The sequence below is a fragment of the Stegodyphus dumicola genome, chromosome 3, assembly GCF_044657685.1.
Source record: "Stegodyphus dumicola isolate Sdum_Otavi_A_Nest chromosome 3, ASM4465768v1".
Taxonomy (NCBI): Eukaryota; Metazoa; Arthropoda; class Arachnida; order Araneae; family Eresidae; genus Stegodyphus; species Stegodyphus dumicola.
This window is the reverse complement of record NC_140770.1, coordinates 23,006,536-23,027,800: the sequence shown is the minus strand read 5'-3', so window position 1 is coordinate 23,027,800 and position 21,265 is coordinate 23,006,536. Positions and strand designations below refer to the sequence as shown.

Genomic DNA, 21,265 nt, shown 5'->3' with positions numbered 1-21,265 from the left:
CTCATTTAGGATGAGAAAATTGTCAAAAATAAGAAAAATCTTGAAACAAATTTACATAAAAAAATGGAAAAAAAAAAAAAAAGGAAAACTAATTGCTGCATTTACTACATTGCCTATACAACTATACGCAAACAATACACAGTGCTGACTAACATGAGATGAAATGACCTCATACCTCACCATTCATTAGAATGCGATTACTAGATGATACCACCATATTACATACCAGCACATGCTTGGCAGCAAATATTTTAAACATCCTACATCACATCAAATTCAATGTAAGTATACTACATCTAGGATTTTTCAAAGTATAACAGACTACAGATTTGCCTTATAAATTCTGTTATGGAGGAAGTAATATGAATGAATTTTATCTACATTTTATATGAAGATGCTATTATTTATAAAAGTTTAAAATTTATATGAAGTTTTTACCTGTGCCAGATATCTCTTTGACAGGCACTGGATCAATGGATGAAGGTGTCAAAGCAGGAGATGGAGTTGAAGTGGGGGGTTTCTTAGGTTTCCTAGTAGCAAGAACTGGTCTCCTTGGATATTCTGTGGCTCTCGTGGAAGAACTAGGTTTGGAATCAGGGTGAGGAGTAATGGGCTGAGATGCTGGTGTAGACATTTTTGGAATACGTAAATCCAGACCTGGCACAGCAAGCCATTCTTCATTTTCTGAAAAAGGGGAAATAAATCTTTCAAAAAAATGTAAGTTTAACTATTTTCAGCTTTTCATCATACAGCGTAACTACCACTTAATTTAATAAGCCATTCAAAGAAAATTTTAAATGAATATGTGTATGTAAGGAGGTGAAAAACATTTACAAATGGAGACCAAATGCATCTTGCCAGTCCAGAAACAGTGTTTGAGTGGATAATAAAAGTATGGAATGACATTAATCCTGATACAGTCAAAAGTCGTTAATCGGGACTTCGGCGATTCCGGGTTATTGATTTTTCCGGATTATAGATCATTAGTTTAAATCTGGTAAGATGGCATGCAGAAACCATAAAATTAAAAATATGAAACCATAATTTATGAAATAAAGAATTATGATCTAAAGGGTATCAAAATTTACAAAAAAAAAGCTTAATATTTATTTGTTTACTTTATTAAACATTTCTTTCAATGCAAGTTGTTTAAATTGCTTCGTTTTATGTGATAATACTTTTTCTTTAATTCTATAAACAGACATGATTTCTTGTTCAGTTACAAAGTTCTGCTGTTCAAGTTCTATAATTGCTGTGTCGAGAATACCGACTAAGTTGTCAATCGAAATTTTTTCGTTTTCAATAACCTCTGTGTCACTTTCGTCACTATCGGAAGCAAATTATAATGACGAAGAATTTGATTTAAATCATATCAAAGATGGAGTACATTGAGATGAAATGCTACATTTAGTAAGGAATTATAAGCCAAATAAAATAAAAACATCTGCCCTGAAGATAAGGATAGTGCTGACAGATCAACTTCCAATTCATTGCCTGCCACGGCGTCAACTTCCAATTCATGCGCACACGCATATTCGCAGCCATAAAGGTCTTACGCACATGCGACGCATGCGCAGAAAGTTTGTAGCTTTGAGGTCCGGATTATAGTGGATTATAGATCGTTCCGGATCATGGGTGTCCGAATTAACGACGTTTGACTGTATAATTCAAAGTCATTTAAAACAATGTAGTATATCTAACGATCTATGTGGAACAGAAGATGATTATTTCTTTACGGATCAGCATAATAATTATAGTCAGAGTTTAAATTGTGATAATAAGATATAACGGAAGACTAATATGACAATCTTCTAATGTTATCCAAATATTGAAAATTTTTTTATTCATAAGGTATGTCACTTTTTTTTAAACAAGAAGCATTTTAAGTACATGGAAAAATCTAATTTTTTCATGCTTATCCTTTCCTTGCTTTTTAAGTCCAGGAATTTTATATCTGGCATATTATGTGCACCTGTAAATTTTTATCTTATTTTTTGTATTTAAATAGCATGATATACACCGGAATATATGGTAAATAATCTACTTATTACGCTATTGTAGAACATAGTTCCTTTTAATGTTTCTGTTTTTCTTCAAGTTTGTAAAGATAATTTTGGTACAAATTAGATTAATAATGTGATCAACAAAAGCATTTTATATAAAGTAAAAAATATGTAAATCATAATCACCATCAACTTCTACTGATTCTTGATCTACCGTGAGAGCTCCAAATGCAGGAGAATCCGTTCTTATAAGATCCTTAACAATTTCAATAGTGTTTGCATCATCTTGTTTTAGTTTCCTTCTGTCTAAATATACTCTGAAGAAAACCAGCATACCTGGCCTGCAAAAATAAAAAGGTGAAAGATTCAGTGCTTGATGCTGTGATTTCATTTTTAAATCTCAAACAAATAAACAAAATATGTAATTAAATAAATCTTTTTATTATTAATTTGGCAACAGGCCTTTTTTTTAATTCAAAGTTGAAAAGGCTAATAAAATCCTTTCCTTTTTTTTCCTTTTTTTCCCCAGAGCAAATAATTTAATACACTCATGTCCATAAATTAAGGATAATGCAAAGGAAGAGTTAGAAGCAAAACAAATTTGACTTATTTGTAAAGCTTATTTATTAAACAAAAGGTAAAGAGCAAAAAATACGCTATATGTTTGATATTATTAAAAAAATTAGCGATTTTTTCTCCCTGGAGCAAATTACAAAAAAAAAAAAAATCTATTTACAGAAAAACAATATTACATGGTTGGTATGATTGTTAATACATTGCATGTCTCCCAGACGATGCAATACAGTCCGTAACAACTCCTAGGCATGCTGAGTATCAAATTATCGATCTGATCTTGGGGGATATTACACCACTCAAAAAGCAAGGCTCTCCGAAGTTCCGGTAGACATGAAGGAGGAGGTTGATGGGCTGCTATTCGTCAGCCAAGCATGTCCCACATGTGCTCTACTGGATTCAAGTCTGGTGAGAATGCTGCCCAGTCCATACGGGTGATATCCTCCGACTGAAGGCATTCGCTATTATTAATGTTTGCACGGTGAGGACGGGTGTTGTCATCCATAAACACAAATTGTGCGCCCATGACACCCCGAAACAAACCTACGTGTTGTTCCCGAATGACGTCACGATAGATTTGGCTTGTCATGGTTCCAATTTGAACATGCAGGTCAGTTCTGGAACACAGAATAATTCCACCCCAAACGAGCACTCCTGCACCACCGTAACGGTGTCGTTCAATGATGTTTTCTTGGTGGTAACGGGTACCTGGAGCTCTCCATATGAAAGTCCGGCGAGAATCAGACTGCAAGCTAAACCTGGACCAGTCGAAAAACATCACACAAGCCCACTGTTGTGGTATCCACAATGCATGCTCTCTACTCCAGGCTAACCGCAGGCGACAGTGAGTTGCAGTAAGTGGAACGCATCTGACAGGTCTACGAGCATATAGACCAATCTGCCCTAAGCGTCTGTACACGGTCTGCCTTGAAATTTTTGTACCAATGGCTGAAGAGAGCTAACGAGACAGGTCTGAAGCTGTGCTCCGCCTGTTTCTTTTGGCAGTAACTGCCAAATACCAGTCCTCATTCGGCGGTGTAACTCTGGGGCGACCTGTGCTGTAAAGTCTACTCACGTTACCATCATCTTGGAATCGTTGCCAAAGGCTGGAGATGACACTCTGGACAACTCCAAGTTCGTCTGATACTTCCAGTTGAGTACGCCCACCTTCCAGACGGCCGATAATTCTACCACGTAAAAAATCATCCAAATGTGTCCTTTGTGTCATAACTATTCGGTTATTGCACTGAAAGGCTTATAAAGCACCTGCGAACAATTTTAATTCTTTGCCTGTATTCCTTATATATCACTCTCTTACACTCTCATCATTGTGACGTACCATCAGTGTCATCTGGTTACTTCCTGAAATTTGCATATCATTCTTGAAGATGGGTGTAGTGATTTTACAGGTGATATATTTATTTAAGAGTTCGATTTCCGCGTGACTCCGAATTATCCTTAATTTATGGACATGAGTGTATTTTAAAACACAGTGTTGCTTCTTTTCTATAAATGAGAAAAACCAATAATTTAAAACTGCAGTTTGTGTGACTCATGAGGTTATACTGACATGCTTTTCTCTTTTTTAGTATGTGTATCGGAAGAGAGCTCATTTTAGTGTTTTTGCTAAATAAATAATTATTTAGTATTATAAGAGAACTGAAGATAAGAAAAAAAAAGATGAGAACTACTGCTCCATTAACTGGTCAAGTTTATTTCCTAAACCTCGTTTTGTTACACTTAAAATGGGGGCAAGAAGCATTCAGATATCATATATTCAAATATTATAAATCCTTTAGTGAAATATTATTATTAATTAGAATAAAACCATAAATCCTTCAGTGAAATATTATTATTAATTAAAATAAAACTAAGATTTAAAGAACAAGATCTCATAAAAAAATAAGACATAAATTTTTCTTTTGTGCTGGCCTAATCTTCTCATTTAACGCATTAACTGCCAAATATTTTTCTCTCAATTGACATTTATTCCTGGGTGTCTAGATTTGTACAGAAACTAGAAATTGGAATATAGATGGAATCTGCCATGAGCCCCAAGGCAATGGCAGAATTCATCCTTGAAATGAGGATCGACATTCAGGTAGCCCTCAGTGAAAAATAAAATTCACATTGACAATAAATAGGTGGTAAATATATTTTTAAACCATCAGAGAATACGGCACTACACGGCAATTGGAAATGATGTACATAATAATATGACATAAGAGCAAAACGATAAAAGTGAAATAGTTCATACTGCTTGAAAGGTCTTACCTAAAAGCATATATGCGAGCTGCAATAAATGCTGGCTCTAAGGAACTAGATAAGAAGACATTTTCTACCTTAAAAAAGAAAAACAAAAAGATTAAAAATTCAGAAAAGTATTTACCAAACATCATGACAATATTAAAAGGTTTTTAACAGTAAATTTGCTTATAAATAACACTATGAACAATTTAAACAAGTTTCTGAGTTGAAAATCGGTATATTAAAAGCAAATGCTCAGGTGCATATAATTTTAGAACTAGTAATGCAGTAATTTAATTTCATATATCTTATAAATGAAAACTACTCATAAGGATTATTTTCATAACTCTGTATACTCTTATAAATTTACCAAAATTCAAATCAAAATGTTGTATAAGAGCCTTCATGTCCGAATTCTCATTTGATGAATCTTCCTTTAATTCCATTCCAGTATGCTCATGTATTAAAGTTTTTAAATATCAGATTGAATTTAATTATCAGATAAATGTTAATTTTCATTGAAACTTAAAACGATGTGAACAATGGAAAATTTGCATAAATCAGGACAGCATTTATTTGCATTGATTTGAAAGTGATACTAGTATGCACATGTTATACAGTACAGAGTCCATAATCCGGACTAGTTGGGGCTTCGGCGATTCCGGATTAGGGGGTTTTCCGGATTATAGATAATCAATTTAAATCTGGTAAGATGGGCATGCAGAAATTATACAATTAGAAATATATAATCGTAATTTATGAAATAAAGAACAATTATGATCTAAAGAGTATCAAAATTTGAAAAAAAAAAGCTTAATATTTATTTGTTTACTTTATTAAACATTTCTTTCAATGTAAGTTGTTTAAGATGCTTCCACAAGAAATTGAAAAAATTCCTTTTTCTTGTGTCATATATAGTTGGACTTTCCAATGCCATACTTATCCTATAATTCTGAGACGGATAGGTCTTTATCCATTTTTTGCAGCAATTCCACTTTTTTGTTTAATGGACATCGAGACAGGCTTTCACTTTGTAGATCCTTTGACAGCTCCAGAATTGGAAACTCTTTTTGTCAAAATCGAAAGTTCAAGCTTAATTTTTATAAAATTGTTCTAACATTCTGCAAAAAATAATAAGCCAGATCCAATTAGAAGATTAAGGAACAGCGCAATCTGCAACATTAACTGAAATGCCTTAGATAATCTTAGCCTAGCTTATACTGTCCATTATACATTAAACGCACATGCGTTTTCACATGCGCATAAAGTTTGTAGCTTTGAGGTCCAGAATATAGATCATTCCGTATTATGGACGTCCGGATTACAGACTTTGTACTGTAATAGGCTTTCCTCAGCACAGCAGAGGACTTGGCAAGAACTTCAAAGTGTGATGAGTCTAGTGCTAGTGATTAGAACTGAGAAAAGTAGCATTTAGAGATCAGAGAATGTATTGTAATATCGTAGATATTTTTTGCACTTAATTTGCTTGAGAATACATTGTTGGAATACTATCAGAGATTTCAGTGCAACAAATTGCATATGCAGTGCATGAAGTATGAGCTTGTGGAGGATGTTGCAGTTAGTGACAAACAAAGCTGCTGTCCCATCACAAGTAGATTCATTTAGATATCACAAAATTGCATCACATTTAGAAACTAATGAATAATTAGCAGCAGAGGACAGAAATGCAATATTCCTAACGTTTTTTAAAATACTGTCAATGTTATTCATCTAGATTTCTGTACTTGTTATAAAAATCCGATGATAAATGAGATTTTATGCTTAATGTCATTTTGATCTAATACTGATTCTTTAGCATAATTAAGAATTTTTGCAATTACAAAGCCTGTGGAAGCTGGTGCAGGATGGGGCGTTGCTTAAGTCTTCCATTAAGCACCACATGCTGTCTTTGTGAACCTGTTGCCATGCTGCATGTTATCAAATTCACTTCATTTATGCTACTATCCTAGCATATCATAGACCTAGAAATTTTCTGACAGTTGCCATCTAAATTTCATAGCACTATAACCTAGATAGATGCAGTCTTCAACAACATTCACTAGTGTAGGGGGGGGAGCAAATTTCCTGAGAAGCATATCAACCTCGGTGATATGTTGTTCTCTGTATCTCTGTATGAACATGTAGAAGCAGGATGGCGACTATGCATGTATCTAAGACACTCATACAGTGTGAATTTTTAATATACACATATGATAAGTCTTTAATGGTAAAAATTCTATCACTATTAATTATTATTAGAGCTAATTTGACTGTGATATGGCATTTTCAAAATGCTACTCAGAGGCATAATAAAATTTCAAATTTTCAGTAAGATAATGACCATAATTAATTACTAGAATTAATTTAGGGTCCTTTTCAGCCATTTCACTCACCAGATGTATCAAAAAGTGAAAAAACACAGAAATTTTGACAAAATGACAGGTACAGTGTATTTTGGCAACAGCCCATAAAGTATTTGATCCCATCGGTATAACATGTCCAGTCCTTATATTACCTAAGATGTTATTACAGCGTACATGGGAAACAAAAGTAAAATGGGACGAAGAAGTTAACACTGAAATTAAAAGTAAATTTTTGAAATGGGTAAAAGACATTTTTCTTTTGAAAAACATTAAAATTCCAAGGTGGATACGATATCAGCCAAAACAGTGTTCAATCCATGTTTTTTGTGACGCCAGTCAAGCAGCGTATGCGGCAGTAGTTTTTATTCGTGTAGAAGAACCTGAATCAGTTAAAGTCTAGTTGCTTCAGGCTAGGTCTAGAGTTTCCCCTTGTGGTAAAAAGGAAACTACTATTGTAAGATTAGAATTGTTAGCAGCAACTATTGCATCTCGTCTTGCTGCAGACGTTCTAAAAGACTTCGAGGCCAGAAGTATATTTTTCTGGACAGATTCAACTACTGTCCTTGCATGGATAAAAAGGGAAGAACAATGGGGGACATTTGTAGAAAATAGAGTACAGGAAATAAGGCTTTTGACACGTGTGGAGGATTGGAGGCATATACCTGGTCACCTTAACCCTGCAGATATTCCAAGTAGAGGGTGTTCAGTTCGCCAACTCTCCCTGTCAAAATGGTGGGAGGGTCCGAGCTGGCTTTTAAAATCCCAAGAAAATTGGCCGAGTGCCGAATTTATAACTGATGAAGCGGAAATAGCCAGCGAGAAAAAAAAGGCAGTGGTTTCATCTCTAGTGTCTACTGAAAGGTTTAGTTTGAGTGAGCGATTTTCTAGCTATCGAAAAACAGTTAGAGTTGTTGGTTGGATTCAACGATTTTTCTTTAATTGCAGAAATAAGAAAAAAAGGAAAGGTGAACTCACTGTTGATGAAATTGATTTTGCAGAAAAGGTTGTTATTCGCTTGATTCAATCGGAATCGTTTCAGGATATAGAAGACGCACGCTTACGAACTCTTAGTCCATTTTACGATGCGGGAATTCTAAGAATTAAAACTGGTGCGTTTCGAAGAGATGACACGTTAGAGTTTAGAACACCTATAATATTACCAGGAGAACATCCATTAGTTAGGAATTTAATTATGGAAGAACATAAAAAGAAAGGACATGCAGGCGTACAATATATACTGAATACCTTAAGGGAAAGGTTTTGGTTGTTATCTGGCAGAAGAACGGTGCGTTCTGTTTTGAGTAAATGCATTACTTGCAAGAGATATTCTGCTGCACCTGTTGACCACATATCAGCCCCACCGCCAATAGAGCGAGTAAATGATTCAGCAGTATTTCAAGTAACGGGTATAGACCTTTGTGGTCCTTTATTGTTGAGAAACAAAGAAAAGGCATGGATTTGTGTTTTTACATGCGCCGTTTATAGAGCGGTCCATTTGGAGTTGCTGACTTCTCTATCTACAGAAGTGTTTCTTCAGGCTTTTCATCGGTTCGTGTCACGAAGAGGTAAACCCACAACTGTGTACAGTGATAATGGAACTAATTTTGTAGGAGCTTCAAATGCATTTAAATTAATAGATTTTGAACAAATTAATCGGCAGGCAGCCAATGAGCGGATAACATGGAAATTTATTCCCCCTGGTGCTCCATGGTGGGGTGGTTGGTGGGAACGTGTGATCGGAATGATGAAGCAAGTCCTTAAAAAAGTTCTTAAACATGCTTGTTTAAATTATGAAGAAATGTACACGATACTGTGTGACTGTGAAGCGATTCTTAATGACCGACCGTTGACAGTAATTCCTTCCGATCCTGAATTTAAAGCTTTAACTCCTGCCGACTTTTTAAAAGAAATTAGAACTAGTAGTTTGCGGGATATAAAATACGGTATTAAATCAAGTAATTTACAAAGAAGATTTCAGTATATTCAAACTGTACGAGAAGCATTTAAAAATAGATTTCGTAAAGAATATTTGGGGATTCTCAAGGTTTCGCATAAAAGAGCTGAAAGGAAAGTTACTATTAAATTAGATGATATTGTTTTGATCGGTAGTAGTGACAAAAGACATTTTTGGCAACTTGGTCGTGTCATAGAACTACTTCCAGGACCTGATGGAATAAATCGACTTGCAAGAACAAAGACCCGAAATGGAATTTTGCTTAGAGCAGTTCGAACTCTGTATCCTTTAGAGGTAGCGCAAAATGATGTACCCGTGAAGCTGCAGAATGAAAAACAAGATTCTTTGTCTGAACTTAAACTCAACATAGATGATAAATCTGTCAGGCCTGTAACACGATCTGGTAGAACTGTAACTCCGCCGGACAGACTGGCCTATTAAGGCTTTTTGGCATTGTTTTACTTTGATGTGAAAGTTCACTTTTTTTCTTTTTCCTTTTTTTTCCCTTAGGTGGAAGGATGTTAAATATTTGCATAAGTCGCCTGTAGTAACGGCAACCGCCGGCAATAAAAGGAGGTGCTTTCCTTAGTGGCACCGCAGTTCCTTTTAGTTCGAGCCAGAATAGACCTGCCCGGGGAGAAGCCAGGGGATGAGAGATTCCGGTTCCCGCCCTGTTCCGGTTCCCGTCTTGTTCCAGTCCAGTTCTGGTCCTGATCCAGTCCTATTCCAGTTCCAGCCTGGCCGTTTAAGTCCAAAACACGTAGGAGCGGATGTCTGAATTCTGCGAAATGGAGATATACGCCGAAAGGGCTATATGGATTCTGTCTTTTAAAGGAAAGTGTTCTTCACTGTGCCGGCATAGCCGTTACTTTAAAGCACTTTGAAGTTTTTCCACCCAAGATGTTAAGTTTTTGTTTGTGATGTTAAGTTTTCATCAGTGTTGAAGTTCCAGTTAAATAAACCTTTAAGTTTTAGACAAGGTTTTTGTGTTCTTCAGAACCTTTTAGATTCGAAGTCAGATATAACACATAGGATTATTATCGGAAAAATCAACATTTCTAATTTGCCAAATGTAACGCGTAAACGCCTATGCGCATGTGTTAACGCGGCGCATGCGCAGAAAGTTTTTAGTTTTGAGGTCCGGATTATAGATCATTCCGAATTATGGGTGTCCGAATTAACGACTTTTGACTGTATATTAAATAATATGTGATTTAATTAGGAAAAGTAAATGTTAATGAGCAATTTTATTGTTTTACAAAAATTAGAATAAATACATGATTTAAAATAATTAATTAAATTTTAGTTAATAAAACCTAATTAAATTTCTTTCATTAATATTAATATTATGAAATTTTAAATATTTTTACTGAATGAAGTTATTTAAGCCAAATTAAAGAAAATAGAGCAAATGAATATTCTCGCAATAAAAAATCTTCAAATTTCATTGCAGAATGCAATACAAAGTAAAGATAGTAATTTATTGTGGCCTAATGGCATATTCAGCTGCAATGCTTGCTCAAAATATATAATTATGCTAGATCCAACCTGATTGTAAGAGGTTAGACCGGTGCTCTGGAGATTAGATAGTTTTAAAAGTAGGAAACATTTTAGTTTTTTATTAAGTACAGCAGTTATTAGACAAGATTATATTTAACAGTGTATGAAAAAAACTCTACATAGTTGTGGATAAAAAAAAGTGTCAATTAAGAGTAAAATTCTTACCATAGTTTGGTAGGTTTCTGTCTTAATTAGGAACTGGTGTGATGTGACATTTAAAAGAGCATCAGAGAACTCATCTCCATTAGTCACACGAAATTTGCCACTTAGTGATAAAACTGGGAAAAGAAAAGATATTTAAATACAAAAGTATGCTTATATATGTATCTATCTATATATATATTATACATTATTTTATTATATAATAATATTTAAATACAAGTACATATCTTAGTCTCAAATATTAACAACAGGGTTCCTTTGGCACTTGGTGCACACCCAATACTAATAATAATAAACTACTGTATTTGATTTATTTCTACAAATAAAACCATATTGCACACTCGCACGAAGAATTTACACTTCTGCCGCCACCTTGGACTACTGAGTCCATATTTAAGGAATAAGAGTGGATTCCTACAGCTAATGCTCGTGATGGTAAAATCAACAAAAATGGGGGGAAAAAAGCTTTGATTAACACCAAATTGCATGAAGGTAGAAAATATGTTTGTGTACGAAAGAAAGATTTGCTTAAGAGCTAAATCTACTGCTGTATTTTCCTGGCATTATCCTCCAGCTCATAACTGGTAGTTTGGCAGGCAGCCGGGATATGCTATTGCTTTTGAGGATAATCGTACTCAGCATACTACTTTGATGAGGCTCCTAAATGGACACCTCAAATGCCTTAAATTTGACTGGAGAAATAAGTTTTAGCCCATCTGTAGGACAGGCAATACTGATCATCTCACTCCAGAACATATTCTTACCTGTTTGGAGCTTGTAAAAGAGGACCTACTGAAAAGATCTACCTTTGTTTTGGATATGTTGATGGCGCTTACAGTCGTGTATCTGGTCTAGCCTTATGGCTAACCAGTTAGGATCAGTAACAACAACATGGCTTGGCTGTCAGAGCTGCTACCAGAACCGGTGCAATCAATCACAGAGCAGCAGAATTTATAAACAGCAAAAGTTTTGGAATTTAGGGAAGTGATGAGAGCAAAATTTAGGAATGGCAAAATATTTAGAATTTTGAAGAGTCAGCAGAATTTAAAGCTGCAATTATTTTTTAATTTAGGAAAGCACAGGTTGGCATAATTTAGGACTTATAGAGAGATTGTATCAGTAGATAAAAATTCCCAGCGCCTGTTCTGACTGCTATAGCAAAATACCGATCTTCAGAAAGGGTGGTAACCCAAAATTGACTGACACAGGTGTCCAGACAGCAGTTTGATTTTTTGGGGAATTCTCATTCAAAAAGTTATTGAATGATCAACACTAAAGAAAAATTTGATTGATCGTCCTGATCCATCTTACAGCACACTAATGTTCCCTATCTGTTATTCCTTTTCCTTCAGCTGCAAAAAAATGAATATTGTTACGTTATTTTCTTTTCTTCACGTTCGTATGGGGTTCGTGTGGATTTGTAGTGAATAACGACGACACTTCATGAAGTATCGAAACACACTTTATTTAGCTAGTACTAATCAGGACAGCTCCCAAACACGTTTTTACAGTCGTCGATGAACTACTACAAACACGCTGACACGATCAGCGACACAGCCTCCAGGTTATCAGGCTATCACGGTAGAGACAGCTTCACGGCAAAGCACTAAAGTACAGCTCCCGACTCTGCTTGGTCGTTCTTGGAACTCCACATACTCTGGAGATTCTCCACGCTACAACTCGCGATGCACTCGACGATACACAAGAGTACAGCTCTCGGCTCAGCACAGTCTAAGACAAAACTCGATGATGCGATACACTAAAAGACTGTCTCGATGCACTCGACGACCAACTCGGCGCTAGACTTTGAGAAACTCGCTCAATGACTGACTATCAGCTCGTTAGAAGAAGCACACACTAACTCGCCCTCTCGACGAGGCACTCTCGAAGACACTCACTATCAGCTCGCTCATTGACTGACTGCGGACTAGCAGGATTTTATATAGCTTTTGGCCTGTGTTCGAGCACATTCTGGGCTAAACTAGTAAGAATTCGTTCCAGAAGGTTCTCCATCCGTCCATGGCATATCGCCAATTCCGCCGCCAAATGGGCGATTTTTTGCCAAATGGGGCAATTCTGCACTACCTTGCTATTTTATGGCAACCCTAAAATTGCTTTGCAAAGAAAATACCTCACCGCGCCTGTACATTTCATAACAATATCATCAAAAATTATCTTATAAAAGCTATAAATATTTAGCATCAACATTTAAATGAACCTCCTCAAACCACATACAATATTTGCATACACAAGCATCTGCAGCATTTGCATATACAAGCATCTGCAGCCAATTGATTTCCGTTCTCAGTGAATGAGTACTGCACAATAAGTTTCCAAACGTTACAAATTCATTTTAACTTTAATTCTGCACTGATGAGTGCCTGGATTTGGTCAGTCTGAAGACACCGAAAATGAGGAAAACAAATTAATCTATTCTCTTTTTATTCAAATTCCTAAATATTTTTATATGTATGTTACTTTTGAGAACTGGTAAATGCTTATGATGATCAAAATGGTCTAGAATAACTGTTCTTTTCTGCTTTATTAATTTTAATAATTATTTTCTGATCTAGAAACTTTTGCTTTAGTCTGTAGTTTCACAAATGTGTGTGAGGAGGAGTGCATGAGTAATATACATATATACACTATCTACTAATGAAGTATTTGGACACATATGTAAATGCGGATATCTGGGGTTTTGATATACGTCACCCTAATTAAATATCGTGTAGGAAACTGCATTAGAATTAGCAGCATGTAAGATCCCACGAAGAGCAGATGAATCTCATTTGGAGAAAGGTGTAATCCTTGGGTATCACAAAAATGGCCAATCCTTTAGGCATATTTCGTGAGCTGAATTACCCAATTTTGACAGTGGCCTATTAGATTCAGAATTAGAAGGTGAGCGGTGATTATCGAAATGTGCTTCGATTCGGCAGACCCACGAAACGGCGAGATAGGGAACGACGGGTGCTTTCCAGAGAAATTCGGAAGAACCGATAGCTCACACTCCAGGAGTTTAAACAGGTAACCGGGAGTATTGTTTCAATGAATACTATCCGTAAGAAATCCCATCTTGTTATTTTTCATGGTCATGCTGCTGCGTTAAGCCTTTGATCACAAAGTCCAACCATGCTGCTTGGTTAACGTGGTGCAAAGCATGCAGACAATGGACCACTGATCAATGGAAACGAGTTCTCTGGAGCAACGAATCACGGTTCACCTTCTACCGTTCGGATGGCAGGGTCTGGCGTCTGCCTGGAGAACGCCTCTTGCCAGTATAGTTTATATGGGCGCAATAGATTGCGCCCATATAAACATATATATATATAAGCATACATGCACAATATAGTTGGAAAAAATATACGTAATAAGGACTTTTCCTGGCAAGTATTATTTTAACTCAGTTTTTAGTATTAATGTTTTAAAACCTTCAGTCAACTCTTTATACTTTGCCATACCATTAATCTACTCAATTAATAACATATGTTGTTCATTTTCTTACTTGTTTTTCTTTTGCCTGTTTAGTTTCAATTTTAACTTGATAGATATATGTAAGATATAACAAAATATGATGGCTGCTTTGAAAAATAATTGGTGACCTCGGAATTAACATTCTAAATTTGGTGATCTGACCCTAAATTTATGTCTTCTCCCAGATTCCAGATTTTTCTATGTTACATAAAGTGTTAATGCAGATACCTCTTGTCCAATCAAAATAATTGTAAACCAAAACTAACTCGAACTGAAACATGGCTTCCTGCCTTCTTCCTCTGAAGTATTGCGATACACTCTTTCTTTTGGCTTACTCTTTCATCCTGTTAAGACGTTTGGCTGCAATCCTCTATGTGCTGCTATGAATATTCAAAAGGTGTGCGCAAGATAAAAAAATATGAAAGAAAACTTCTAGAATATTCAAAAGGTATGCACAAGATAAAAAAATATGAAAGAAAACTTCTAGAATATACACAATTTTGATACTATAGCGGCAGATGCTATCATAGCAGCACATAGATGATTGCAGCAAAACGTCTTAACAGGATGAAAGCGCAAGCCAGAAGAAAGAGTGTGTCGCAATACTTCAGAGGAAGAAGGGAGGAAGTCGTGTTTCAGTTCGAGTTAGTTTTGGTTTACAATTATTTTGATTGGACAAGAGGTATCTGCATTAGCACTTTATGTAAAATAGAAAAATCTGGAATCTGAGAGAAGAGATGAATTTAGGGGCAGATCACCAAATTTAGAATGTTAATTCTGAGGTCGCCAAACATTTTTCAAAGCAGCCATCGTATTTTGCTATATCTTACACACACATACACACACATGTATACTATATTAAGTGTGTATGTGTGTATATTTGCCTTTAAATATCAACAAAACATATAAAAAAAACCGGAAATACATGAAAATGTGTAATTTTCCATTCATTTAGCAATATATCTGCCTTTAAAAATCAATAAAGCATATAAGCAAAAATAGAAAATACATGAAAATGTGTAATTTTCCATTCATATAAGCACTTATTTGGTTGAAAAAGTGATATATATATATAAATATGTTAATTGCCGTGAATTACAAGTTGAAATTTCGAAAAGGCTCATTTATACAAAAATTTGTTAATAATTTTAATGAGAATGCACATAATTTTTAATTTTTATGAATGCTTAACAGACATGCATTATTGATTCCTAATTCAGAAAAATAAATGTTCAGTATCTTATTCAACTGCCATAGCATAATAAATACATAAAATTACTTACCTGGGGAGCGGAAAAGATTGGTAACAACTGAAAAGAAAATATTTATTAATAAACATTTGCAACTCAGCATCATTTGAAGTGATGTTACAAAAATAAAATTAAAGTTAAAATTCTCAATATCAGCGTCATGTCAAATACATTAAAGCAACTACAAAATAAATAAATAAATAAATAAAAATCTGAAAGGTTTCAGATTTTAAATTACGTCCAAAGGGGCGTTTTTTAAAACAAATTATGTGTCGCCTTTACTTATTAAGTCCTTACATGTTTTTCGCACTTAAACCATAAAATTCAGTCTAAGAGCAATATCGCAAAATAATTTTAAATTGAGCATATCTTTAGAATTTCCGATACACAGTCTTGCGCGCTGGAGACAAAATGTTTTTTCTGTGCAACGTAGCCATCGCTCACTTTCAAATCCTTGAGTTTGTTAATCAAAAATTCGTTTTACAAAATATGAAATCAATAATAAAACAAATTCCAAATTTGGGCTTCTAGAAGCCCATATTCGAGGGAGGAATTATGCTATTAAACATTTGACGGCTCTAGGTACCGTTGTTTTATCGTAATATGAGAAACATATATACATTTATGCAGATTCTTCATTATTTAATTTCTTTAAATATAATACAGGGCGATAATATTTGGTGGCAACAATTTGAAAAGTAAAACAACGCTTGTAGTGAATCAACGCAAAATGTCAAAATGAAACTATAAGTCCTTCTGAGCAAATTGCTCCTTTGGACTGAAAAAAAGGAATTAAGCATTTTTCCTTGCAACTATGTTCTGAGTCTTGAGTCAATATTTAAACCCTTTATTTTACTCCTTACGTATTAGCAAACACCATCTTAGTTGGACCACTACCTTAGCCAAATTTTCGGAATTTTCCAAAACTCTAGAAACCAGGCACATAGCAGTTTTTCCTGGCCACCATGCACAGTTCTTCAGCAGCATTGCCATTTTCCTATGCATTTACTTGTTGAATTCACAATTTCAACAAAATCAATAGACAAGTCGTGATATTAAGCTTTATTTTTAAACACGCGCTTGTAGATTTGCCTGTGTTGGGAATAATTGCTTTAAAATTTCTGCGGGAATGCACTATTTTGATCTAAAAAATCTCTAAAGAAAACAATTGCTTTAAATCTGTTCTCTCGAAAGAATCGCCATGAAATTTCTACTATAAAGAAATCAAAATCGTTCTGAGCAAGTCTTTTTATTGATTTTTGCTGTAACTATCTAACTCTAGTAGAAAATACATATGTAATAACTATTTTAATTATTTATTTATTTATTTTGCAGTCTAAGGACCATTACTTTTTTTTCTTAAAAAATCGGCAAATTGCGATAAGATGGTTTAGTACCCCTTTATTAAGATTAGCATAAATTATTCCAAACCAATTTATTTATTTATTTACCATCAGATGAGCAGCTGCACCGCCTTCAAGACATTCAGCTTTTACGCTCAACTGATGGAATCATCTACCAACTGTGTTGTTATGCAAAATACAATAAAATTTTAGAATTTTGATAATTACATAATAAAAATTAAATATAATAGAACAAGAAACAAATATATAAATATTGATATTTAATAAAAATTAAATATCAAGAAACAAATTCCAGACTAATTATTAAATCAAGCAAAAAATAAATAGTTAAATAAACACAATTTAAAAAATTAAAAAATCTGAAAGCTCTTTTATTTTTTATGTTACGCCCAAAGGGTCCCCCCCCATTTACACACACATACACGTTTCAAGAGTATTTGGGCTTGTAGAGTCATTAGGTTAATTGGAAGCAGAAAAGATGAAAAATATGCAACCGCCTTCGTCGGGAATCGAACCACGGACCTCTGAAATACCGGCCCAGCGTGCTACCGTTACACCACGAAGGCACGCTAGGGAAGTGGGAGAAATACCTTATAGGCTAATGCCCTTTTGAACTAAAAATATTTAAAAGCAGCATTCCTTTGAATTTTTGATAGCGTTCTACGTGCTGGAAAAAATGTTTTATTCCGTACAGTGTTGCCACTGCTCGCTTTGAAATTGTAGAGTTTTTCAATCAAAAGTTCTTTAAAGTTTTACAAAATATGAACTAGTACTAGATAATAAAATTAATTCGAAATTCGAGCTTCCGGGTGCCCATATTCGGGTGGAGGACTACGTTATTCATAATTCGATGGCTCTAGGTACGGCAGTTTTTTTTCGCAATGCGAGAAACATACATATAGCTATACAAATTCTTCATTATTTAATTTCTTTAGATATAATATACGGCGATAATACTTGGTGGCAACAATCTGAAAAGTGATTCGACGCTTTTGGTGGTTCGTCGCAAAATGACGTTTCCAGACTAATAGCCCTTCTGGGCTAGAAAAACAAAAGTGGTACAAAGCCTATGAAACTGCATGTCTTATAACTAAATATTTCATTCTGTATGTTACCTACTTGATTCAAAATGGTAAATCGTAACGGAATGAAAACAAGGTAAAATAAGAAAAATTTAAACTACCCTTAAGTTACATTTATTCCGAAAGAGCAACAATTTAACAGAAGGGTGTATAAAAAAAAATTTAATTTGTATTATGAAAAATATTTACTGCCAGAGTGCGTATACAAACTTATGTGTCCGAAGCAAAGCATTTCATAGTATTTACGCATTTAGAGCTATTAGTTCCTATTATTTAAACTATATTTGTTCTTTTTCTAAAGAGCTCAACATAATTTCCACTGGAAAACTCTCTTTTTCGTAAAGTGAATGAAATGACAGCAATTTTAGCAAATGCTTCCAGTAATTTGAATCTAATAAAAATAAATCCTTTCAAGTTCGAGGTATTGTAATAAATATTAGTAACATAATGCATTAAAAATTATATTTATTAAATTCAGAGAGAAATGAAGGAAAGGAGTTAAAATAGAAGGAACAATCTTTTTGAATGAGAGATTAAGTTGTAAATTTGAGCTTTTAAAACGAAAAATTGAGCTATTATCCAACATATTAAAGGGAATAATTTTATGTATGTTCTATACCGCATCAGACTGAAAAATGTATGACTATAAATTTTCGGAATTTTCAATACAGTAACTTTAATCTTTTGCATCGTTATTAGAGAAGGATTACAGCGGCATCGTTCCCTTTGTTGTTAGACGCATTACACTCAATCTAACTTGACTGCCATCGGGTTCTTCTGCTAAGTTGTTATATAAAAACTATTAGGTTTTTTAGTCTCGAATCTCACTTTTTTTCTATATAACTTTCAACTCACTTTCCAAACTGTTGCCATCAAATGCTATCGCCATGTATTATCTAAAAATAAATAAAAAAAGAATAATCTGTATGTGTGTACCTCCAAATGTGAAAAACGATGGCATCTAGAGCGACCTATTTTTCACTTACGTTGTCCTCCACCTGATCATGTGCATCTTGAAGCCCAAATTTTGAATCTGTCTTTGATTTATTTTCTGCTTTTGATTTGAATTTGTTTTTGATTTATTTTCTGTTTTTGATTTGAATTTGTTTTTGATTTATTTTTTGTTTTTGATTTGAATCTGTTTTTGATTTATTTTCTGTTTTTGATTTATTTTCTGTTTTTGATTTGAATCTGTTTTTGATTTCACATTTTGGTACTTTTCCGTTTTGCCGGCGCAGGCGATAAAGTCGCCAATAATGGTACAACTGGTGCCAAACGGAATATCCTCGCTGGTAACCCTTTTTACGCCTCATTTTCAAAACAAGTAGAAGCCGTTTCTTATCAGATTCATCGTTTCTTTCAATACTCGCATACAATTACATAGAATTTTTACCAGATAGTTCAGTTTTATGTCCTAAGGCCATTCGCGGTAAATAAGTCAATTAGGATGCAATCAAACCGCTCACCCGAAGGCGAAAATGTAGAAAAGGCAAAGTTAAGGATTAAATGCATCAATTCTAATGAGAATGCACTAGCGAAGTAAAGGATTGCGGTTTTACATAATTTCTGAGTAAGCTATTCGTACGAACTGAAATAATGTTTGCATTTAAAGTTGTATTCTAAATTAAGATTTAACTTCAAATTAAAGTAGATAATTACTGAGAGAATTAGATTTTTGTAGCGTAGTTTACGTGAGATGAGATCACTTGGGGTCACGTGATAAACCGGCGAATCAGGATGTTGAACCATGGCAGCATAGTAAGTTCTTAAATTAACATCCTTTTACAAATTTATTGTCTTTATTTATTAGCGTCTTACAAAATTTTAAACGATATTAAAATGTTTATGCCTTCAAAATAAAAAATTCTTAGAACTAACATTTGCTAACATTTTCTATGTGCATACTGTATGTAGTCGCCAACAGAGTCTGCTTGGCGAGATTTGCGCCGGCGAAACGGAATAGTACCCATATTTAAACACATTTAGTGAATTTTTGAACTGACCGATTTGAAATCGAGAACAAACTGACCGATTTGAAATCGAGAAGTGGTAACACTGTTCCAAACAAAACATTTTTATCTCGAACGAGTCAGAGTGTTGCCATTCGGCAAAATGTACGAAGTTTATCTTTCAAATTGTATAAAAAAACTCAGCTACTTGAAAGCAATATCTTGCCACTGCCAGATATAAAATATTTTTTTTTTTTTTTTTTTTTTTTTTTTTTTTTTTTTTTTTTTTTTACGCATTACCTTATTAACATTAAGTAAAGCCTAAGATACTTAAATTTCATATTTAATTATTATTAAGTAAAAAAACTAACCGATTTAAAATCAATAAACACAGTTCTTAAGAGATGGTTTCTACTTTTTAATATGATTATTTAAATAAATATGCATTAATATCATGAAATGTCTAATCAGAAATATTAAATATTTTTATGAAATTACATTGGCTGGACTCATTAAAATCATTATAAACTTTTTTTTTTTTTTTTTTTTGTTTTTTTATGATAACTATTTTAGGCGGCTGGATGAGCGATAATAAAACAAATTCCAAATTAGGGCTTCCAGATGCGGGAGGATTACGTCATTCAAAATTTGATGGCTACTGCTGTTTTATCACAATGCGAGAGAAACATACATACCATTTATATTATTCTTCAATATTTAATTTCTTTAAATATAATACAGGGCTGTAATGTTTGGTGGTAACAGTTTGAAAAGTGAATCAAAGCAAAATGCCAAAACGAAATTAATAGCCCTTTTGGGCTAACGCCCTTTGGGCTAATAATAGTATAATTTTAAAATAGTAATTTATATCCCTATGTGCCATTTTGGCATTTTTTAGTTATTTGCTTATGTATCGAGAGGGACGACAAAATCAAGGATCCCCAGCCCGGTAAAACTTCTAGTAGTCAAGTGTTGTCTTTATATAGAATCATCATAGAATCAGGGCCGTCTTTACATAGCATTATCTGCCTCGGGCAAAGTTAAGTGCCGAGCACCTGCTACAATTACTTGCAGAAATAAACTTAATTAAATAAATTAAGCGGATTAACATCGGGCCTCTGGATAAGTATTAGCGGGCCTAGGCGTTAAGATGGCCCTGCTAGCAATGCTTCTGCTTTTTAAACATCCCTCATAAAAAAAAGTCGCCGGGAGAAAGATCATGACTCCTCAGAGGCATCTCTATGAGAAATCAGTTTGCTTGGGAACACTTTTTTAACCACGGTT

At 34.3% G+C, this 21,265-nt stretch overlaps 1 protein-coding gene across 3 annotated transcripts in view; it reads right to left on the bottom strand.

Moving 5' to 3' along the window:
* The window catches only part of LOC118183464 (uncharacterized), a 194,202-nt gene that overhangs the window by 39,143 nt on the left and 133,794 nt on the right, over positions 1-21,265 (bottom strand). For all 3 annotated transcript variants that reach the window (XM_085812641.1, XM_085812644.1, XM_085812643.1), the window contains exons 3-7: positions 15,620-15,646; positions 10,866-10,978; positions 4,851-4,918; positions 2,190-2,344; positions 439-684 (exon numbers count right to left, since the gene is read on the bottom strand). In XM_085812641.1, coding sequence (XP_085668767.1) covers positions 439-684; positions 2,190-2,344; positions 4,851-4,918; positions 10,866-10,978; positions 15,620-15,646 — 609 coding nt within the window. The remainder of the gene's footprint in view (positions 1-438; positions 685-2,189; positions 2,345-4,850; positions 4,919-10,865; positions 10,979-15,619; positions 15,647-21,265) is intronic.